At 38.3% G+C, this 8,343-nt stretch overlaps 2 protein-coding genes across 2 annotated transcripts; both read left to right on the top strand.

Annotated features, from left to right (window-relative positions):
• The first annotated feature begins 475 nt into the window (after nucleotides 1–475).
• On the top strand, nucleotides 476–1,399 carry LOC100765762 (olfactory receptor 4C45). The gene has a single exon (XM_027420907.1). It carries the CDS (start codon nucleotides 482–484, stop codon nucleotides 1,397–1,399), a length of 918 nt encoding a protein of 305 aa, XP_027276708.1. The 5' UTR covers nucleotides 476–481.
• A 6,014-nt stretch (nucleotides 1,400–7,413) lies between these two features.
• Nucleotides 7,414–8,091, top strand: LOC113830658 (olfactory receptor 4C45-like; the record flags this gene model as incomplete). Its single annotated transcript, XM_027421050.2, has 1 exon — nucleotides 7,414–8,091. A coding segment is annotated over one exon (678 nt), but the record flags the coding sequence as incomplete, so codon positions are not given.
• Between the last annotated feature and the right edge of the window lie 252 nt (nucleotides 8,092–8,343).

Here is an 8,343-nt window from a genome sequence, read left to right as displayed (position 1 = left end):
AAAAAGTGTGAGAGCTTTAAGTTCGGCAACACTTGTCTTTTTAAGGTGTAATGCCCAATTGTTGTTCTTTAACTGCTGTTTTATCAAAAATATATAAAAGTAAATAGACAAACAAAAGTTCAAAATAATTGATCTTGATGATATCTACCCTCTAAAAACACATGGCTGATTAGAGAAAATTCGGAAATCATCCCTGTCATCAATTGTAATGACGGTTTCTTGTAGTATTTGTAAGGTCTTGTCACTATTCCACAAAAATTCATTTGGAATAATGCAAGCTGCTTTTGTTCTTTATGACTGCATGGGACATTATACTATAAGCAGATGTGAGCAGAAGTGCAACTACATAGACCTCAGGGACCAGAAGTGATGAGATGATAGAGTATTTCACTGTTGTATTTTAAATACCATCACTGAGACACCCTATGGTTTCTTTTCAGATGACTATATGCTCACAGCCTGAACTAAATTGACAGAAAGGATGAGTAATGTCACAGAATTCATCCTCCTGGGCTTGACTCAAGACCCAGATGTGCAGAAATTCTTGTTCATTGTGTGCTTAATAATCTATTTGATCACACTGGCAGGTAACATGCTCATCTCAGTCACCATCTTCATCAGCCCAGCCCTGGCTACTCCCATGTACTTTTTTCTCTCCTACTTGTCCATCACAGATGGTTTGTACTCCTCTTCCATAGTACCCAAAATGATCTATGACTTGCTATCTGAGGAGAGCAGCATATCCTTCAATGGCTGCATGACTCAGCTTTTTGCTGAGCATGTTTTTGCAGGAGCTGAAATCATCTTGCTGATTTTCATGGCCTATGATCGCTATGTAGCCATCTGCAAACCCTTGCATTACTTGACCATCATGAACCGACCCATGTGTATTTCCTTGGTGGTAGCAGCTGGAATTGTTGGATTAGTTCATGGAATGATACAGACTGCATTTATAGCCCAGTTACCCTTCTGTGGCCCCAATACCATTAATCATTTCATATGTGATTTAATACCACTTCTGGAGTTGGCCTGCACTGACACTCACACTCTGGGGCCCCTTATTGCTGCCAACAGTGGGTCAATGTGTTTACTCATTTTCTGTATGCTTATGGTTTCCTATGTAGTCATCCTTTTCTCCCTGAGGAAACACAGTTCAGAAGGACGTCACAAAGCCTTGTCTACCTGTATCTCTCATGTCACTGTTGTTGTCTTATTCTTTGTACCTTGTTCATACTTGTATGTAAGACCAGTGATGACCTTCCCTATAGACAAAATTGTGAGTGTGTTTTACACCCTAGTGACACCTCTGTTGAACCCTTTAATCTATACCCTTAGAAATGAGGAGGTCAAGAAGGTTATTAAGAAACTCCTGGGTCAAAAAAGGTCAAATACTGGTTAAAGAAGTTCAGTGATTTTCCATATTTAGACAGTAATCTAGTAATATTTCATATGGGTTTCTATGTCAATTGAAATATTAAATATTAATTTATACTCTGCATCAGTATTAACACATGGTTGATTTTTTTTACTGATGCAATAGGAACAGTATAGTAAATAACACACATAGAAAATGTGTATGAACACATCAGAATGATAAGTATTACTAAGACATTAAAAATTCATCATTACTTTATAAATGTTTACAAAGTGGAGTCAGAGATAGGTTGATAAATAGTAGTTTATTGGGTAAAAGTATTCACCCAAGGAACCTGTGACCAGGTTTGCACTTGAGCAGGATTGACCCAGAAATGCTTTGAGAGCCCATTCCACATAGAGGGATACTCCCTCAGCCTAGACACATGGGGGAGGGCTTAGATCCTATCCCAAGAGTATGACAGATTGTTAATATCCCCCCATGGAAGGCCTTACCCGGGGGGTATGGGATGTATAGGGTGTTAGTGGGGGTCAGGGGAGGAGGGGAGGGAGAGAGAACTGGGATTTACATGTAAAACAATCTTGTTTCTAATTTAAATTTAAAAATGGAAAAAAACTTGATTTCTAAAGTTCTCAGTAGAATAAATATGACATTAAGTCAGATATAGCCTGTGCAGTTTGAGGTGGAGGGAGACCTGTGATTTTAAAATAGGATGATAAGTATGGAGAGTACACATGAGAAGAAAACACGTAAGAAAATGCCATAGTGTGATCCATCATTTTATATGTAGACCAACTTAATTTTTTTTTATAAAAGAAGATTTTCTTGAGAGAAACATGAAAAAAATACTCAGGATCCTCCCATCTCTTGATCCTCTGGGGAAGGAAAAGACTGTACACACCACAATCAGGGCCAGATTCCCCTCTGTGCTAAGCTTGTGGTTTCTGTAGGGAGTTCAGAAATATGTCTAATCCAGGGATTGTACTAACTTCTGCTGCTAGTATTTCCCATGTTTTCAGATTTACACCAGGTCAGATCCATATACAGGACATTGAAAAGAACAGGTGCCAAGATATGATTTCCCATCAACACCTATCTTGTAAAAATATGGAAGCAACCATATGTGTAACAGGACTTTCTCTGTCCCTCCAGCCAGCTCCTAAATAATGACTTTGAGACTTCTTATTAATTATGGAAGTTCTATCTATAGCTTAGGCTGGTTTCTAACTAACTAGCTTTTATAACATAAAATAACCCATGTTTTTATTAACATACATTCTCCTATGTGGCTTTCACCTCTGTTCCATTCTGTGTGTCAAACTCATTCAGTATCTGGCCAACTTCTTTGCCTCTTTTCTTCTCAGAGTCCTCTCTATGCCTGCCTATACCTCCTATGTAGATATTGGACATTTATCTCTTTATTAAATCAATCAGAAGGAACCTTGGTATAGACACACCTAAACACAATACAAACATTATTTCACAATAAATTTGCTTCTAAAAGTCAAACTCATCTCTTTTAAAGACCTAATTTTAGAACCCAAAGTAAAACCATATGAGAAATACAATTAGGTAAAGTAATAAGGAGATGGTGTTTATATATACACACAGCAATAATTGGATTCAATAAGTTATATTAAACACATATAACAATAAGATCATGAATTTAAAGCAAGAACACAGGAAGGCTTGGGAGATGAAGTGTAAATGTTGGAAACAAAGTGTTTTTGTATGAAATTCTCAAAAAAGTAAAATTTCTTTCTTTAAAGAGTGAGATAGTGGGAGTGCTTTGGTCCCTGGCTGAAGGCCCCTAACCTCTGGGTCCTGATCACCCTGGGGATGTCAGGCTCCCCACCCCTGCTCAATGAAGCCCCAGGGAACTGGAGGATGCCTCCCCACACCTCAAACCATCCAACATGGTATCTGCCACCATTGGAGCCTTGGCACTGCCCCCACTAGGAACGGTGAGTGTCTGGGCCCCTGGATGGAGGTCCGTATCATCTAGGCCCTAATCTCCTGGGGCATATCAAACACACCACCCCTAGAGATTTACCCATAAATCCAGCCATATTGAAAGTACTAGAAGAAAAACTCCAACCCAAGGAAGTTAGCTACACTCACAAAATAATAGGCAATACAAAATCCCATGTTACCAAAACCCAGCTAAGACCCCTAGAAATAGTGGATTGGTAGCCTGAACTGGCCATGTCCTGTAACCAGACTAGTAACTATCCCAACCATCATAAGAGAGTCTCTTTCCAGTAACTGATCCTCACAGATTCAGAGATCCACAGCTAAAATAAGAGAATTGTGTAACTAGAGGGAGGAAGATTGTATGTGCCAGGAGGGACAAGGTCATCACAAGGGACCCCAGAGAAACAACTAACCTGGGCTCATAGAAGCTCACAGACTATAGACCGACAGCTAGGGAGCCTGCATGGGACTGACCTAGGCTTCAACATATGTGTGAAGATTATATAGCTGATCTAATTGTGGAATTCTTAGTGGTGGGAGCATGGCCTCTCCCTAAGATATTTACTGGCTTCCAGAAGCCTGCTCCAAAACACTGAGTTGCCTTGCCTGACTTTAATACAAGGCAGGGGAGCTTAGTCCTACCTCAACTTGATATGACATTCATTGTTGACACCCAATGGAGGCCTGCCCCTTTCTAAACAGATTCAGAAGAGGACTGATTTGGAATTGGGGCAGGGCAGGCAGTTGCAGATAGGTAATGGGAGAAGAGGAGGGGGGAGAAACTGCAGTTGGGATGTAAAATAAATCAAAAATTTAATTAATAATAAAAAGATCCTCCTGTCTCTACTCCAAAGTGCTGGGATTGTAGTCACGTTCTGGCTTCTTGTAGTCAGTATGCTACCAGCAGTGTGAGAGACAGCTGCCAGTTCTCATCTTTGATAACACTTACAATGTCAAAGTCAAATGTTTGGAACTCAAGCTGGACGTCTTAAGATAATATGTATCTATGAACTATGAAGTCTTCATCTATTCATCTGCTAATATACTAGTTGATTAACTTTGCTTTTGTCTTTGTAGAACTCTTGCAACTCATCTTAATCTAAACTGCAACTTAGAATCCTACTTAATGCCAGCTGCATTTCTAAAAGTAACCACTGCTAATGACATTTGTGGGTACCAAATGGGAGTAACCAAAAGATCTTGACAGCTGTCTTGGCAAAGACTTCACTAGTAACTAATTACCAGTCCTCTGGGTGCTTGAGAGGTCAAAGCATGACGGGATTCTGGAGACTGTGGAAATCTATTTAAATCAGTAGTTCTCAGCCTTCTTAATGCAGCAACCTTTTAACAGAGTTCCTCATAGTTTGATGACTCTCAACCATAAAATCATTTCCTTTGCTATTTTATAACTGTAATTATGCTACTGTTATGATCATAATATAAACATCTGTGTTTTCTGATGGTATTAGGTGACCCACCCAAAGGAGTCTCAACCAAGAGGTTGAGAATTGCTAATATTAAAGATTTTAAAGATTTCTTTAGGATCAAGGAAGAGTCAAAAAGATGAAGAGTGGTCAGTGAGCCAGTGACAGAAGCAAGCATATATCAACAAATGAAGATTTGTTTAGAAGATGCTGCTATTGCTGTTGGTGAGTGTCTACGGAGATAGCAATAAAGGCGGATTTGACATAAGAATTAAAGGAATTCTTTCTGCACCCTATTCATGTACTCTTAGAAAGCAAAGTCCAAGTCAAATATTTAAAGAAAATCAAGTCATTTATTCACTTATTTATTTTGTAGTTGAATAAGTAGTATTTTCTCATTTCAATAATGTTTTCCTTTAGATTAAACTTAATAAGAAAACAGACAATGACCATGAGAATGGGGTCCTAGTACTCACAAAATGTCCCAAGGAGCTGTTCCATAGCTTATATTTAAAGCACTCTAGGCTCACAATGGGAACAAAATGGACAATAGTATCTAAATTGGAGGGAGTCTAGAAAAATAGTAACTCCAGTATCAGCTTATAGAGTCCACTGATTACCATTCTGTATGTGCCCAGGAGAAATAAATAATGATGTATTCAATCCATAAACAGATGAATCCACAACCAACTAGACCAGGTCATTGTAAACTACATCTTTTCTTCTAAATTTTAAAGCAGATTAACTTGGTCTAGAGAACATATTCTTGCTGAAGTGATCTCTTAGTTACATAATAACTAATGTTTAGTATTTTCTATGAAAACTTATAAATGTAACATGATAACTAAGTAATCCATAGAAAACGCTTTCTTATATTTTTGGTTGTGAGTCCAGCCATTAAGGGCTGTACCATCTCTCCAGCCCAGAAAACACTTTCTGTAATTCATTCAAATCAGGTGGTATTGGTAATGAAGGCATTTCTAAAACATCTTACAAGTACACTGTGAACAGTTCTGTTAGTAACCACTTGAAGTTTTCCCCCTTCCATAATTCCCACACAGCCAGTTTGAAGTTAGTATTTGTGAATCAATTAAACCCATTAAGAATTATTAGCCAAAAATCCCCCACCTACAGGATCGATGGACAGAATGGAGATAGCCAGGGATTTAGCAATCCTGAAAACCAAAAATGGATTTCTTCAATTTTATTGGGGATTCTGAACTTGGTAGCCAAAACTGTTGTAAAAATTATATGGCATTTTAACAGATAATGATATAAAAAGGAGAAAGGGGCAGAAAAAAATTAAAATCCCAACATTGACAGCTCTTGGAAAGCCAAACATAGATCATGTAAAAGAACACATTGTTGTATATCCTGAAAACCTCTAGCACTTGGCAATGAAAACTACAAATTCATCTTATTATCACTGGTCATCATAAAAAGGGAAATCTTACATATTAGCTAAACCTCACATTTATGTCTTGTCTATAGTAAGTTTAGGGTGACCTTAGCTTCATTATTTCATTTGTAAATATGAGTGTAGAATACGGTTTGGTCCAACAGAAGCATATTACTAGACATGATAGAAGTTTAACTTCAAACACATCTTCTTTATAAATACAGAGGGCCCCTAATGAGAGTTTATGCCACCTGCATGTATTCATTCAAAGATATAGATGAAAGGACCATGAAAGAGTGGGCAGGAATTGGGTATGAAATCTGTGTCTAGGAAATGGATTACATTTAAAAAGGTGTAATAAAGATAGATCCTTGATATTCATAAAGGAAGAAGTTCAATCTGCAGCCCTGTGTGCCTTTGAGTGCAAGGCATTCATGTGATAGAGAAAAACAGTAAGCCAGAGTGAAGGTGCTTTCAATTAAGGAAGATTTGTTTCATTAGTATGATGTCAACTGTTCACTTTCATAGAATATTGCTATTTGTGAATTGAAATTAGTAGACAAACATAAGTTCAAAATAATTGATACTGATATTTACTCTCTAAAATAATGAAATAAGCAATGTCAAGCACTGGTGAGAATTTAGAAGTCACCTGTGTCATCAGTTATAATGACAGTTTGGTTCATTTTTTAATAGATTCTATGCTCAAACAATATATCCCAACCACAGTTTCCCCTCTTTCCACTCCTCCTAGGTCCCTAGATCACTCTCTCTGCCTTCCCCAGGTCACTCCCCCTCATTTTCCCCCTAAGAAAAATAGCATGCCTTCAAGATATAACAGCCAAACAGAACAAAACAAGATACAATAAGACAATGAAAAAGCCCTCATATTGATACTGGACAAGGCAACCCAACAGGAGAAAAATGGTTCCTGTAGAATTTGTGAAGTCTTGTCACTATTTCAAGCAAATTCATTGGTAATTATCCAAATGATTAAATACAGTCTCTGCAACTGCATGGGATGTGATGCTAGCCACAGAGGTGAGCAGAAGTATAGCTACATGAATCTCAGTGACCAGAGGTAATAAGATAATGCAGTATTTCAGAGTTGCACTTCAAAGACAATCACTGAGACATCCTATGGTTTCTTTTCAGATGACCATATGCTCATAGCCTGAACTAAATTGATGGAAAAATGAGTAATGTCACAGAATTCATCCTCCTGGGCTTGACTCTTGCTATCTGAGGAGAGCAGCATATCCTTCAATGGCTGCATGACTCAGCTTTTTGCTGAACATTTTTTTGCTGCTGATGAAATCATCTTGCTGATTGCCATGGCCTATGATCGCTATGTAGCCATCTGCAAGCCCTTGCACTACTTGACCATCATGAGCCGACCTATGTGTGTATTCTTGGTGGGGGCTGCTGTAGTCCTGGGATTCATCCATGGAGGAATACAGACTTTATTTATGGCTCAGTTACCATTCTGTGGTCCCAATACCATCAACCATTTTATGTGTGATTTAATACCACTCCTGGAGTTGGCCTGCACTGACACTCATACTCTAGGGCCACTGATTGCTGCCAACAGTGGGTCACTATGTTTACTCACTTTCTCTATGCTGGTTGCTTCCTATGTAGTCATCCTTCACTCCCTGAGGAAACACAGTTCAGAAGGACGTCGCAAAGCCCTGTCTACCTGTGCCTCCCATGTGACTGTTGTTGTCTTATTCTTTGTACCTTGCTCATACCTGTACCTAAGGCCTATGACCTCCTTCCCCACTGACAAAGCTGTGACTGTGTTTTGCACTCTGGTGACACCTATGTTGAACCCTTTAATCTATACCCTCAGAAATGAGGAGGTCAAAAGGGTTATGAAGAAGCTCTGGGGTCAAATGTGGAAAGCTGATGATACATAAGCCTGGTGATTTGTGTTTTAAAATGTCTAGAGTTGTTTCATGGACATTTGTTCTCCTTAAATGAATAAAATGTAAGATAATTTTCTTTAGCTTTAAAGTGAAATTGGCATAATCACTATATTTATTAATGATGTAGTCTCATAATACAATAGAGTAAGTCTGTATTCAAATTAGGGTAGTAAGTTTTCGATCCCCCTTAAAATTTGCGTTGAAAATCTTTAAATCCTCTCTTCTTCTTCTTCATAAAATATG

Source organism: Cricetulus griseus, chromosome 6 (genome assembly GCF_003668045.3).
Source record: "Cricetulus griseus strain 17A/GY chromosome 6, alternate assembly CriGri-PICRH-1.0, whole genome shotgun sequence".
NCBI lineage: Eukaryota > Metazoa > Chordata > Mammalia > Rodentia > Cricetidae > Cricetulus > Cricetulus griseus.
The sequence above is the reverse complement of the archived record's forward strand: the minus strand, read 5'-3'. Positions and strand labels throughout refer to the sequence as shown.

What these genes read in the sequence shown, in the direction of transcription:
- LOC100765762 (XM_027420907.1), top strand. Translation starts at nt 482, where the DNA reads ATGAGTAATGTCACAGAATTCATCCTCCTGGGCTTGACTCAAGACCCA.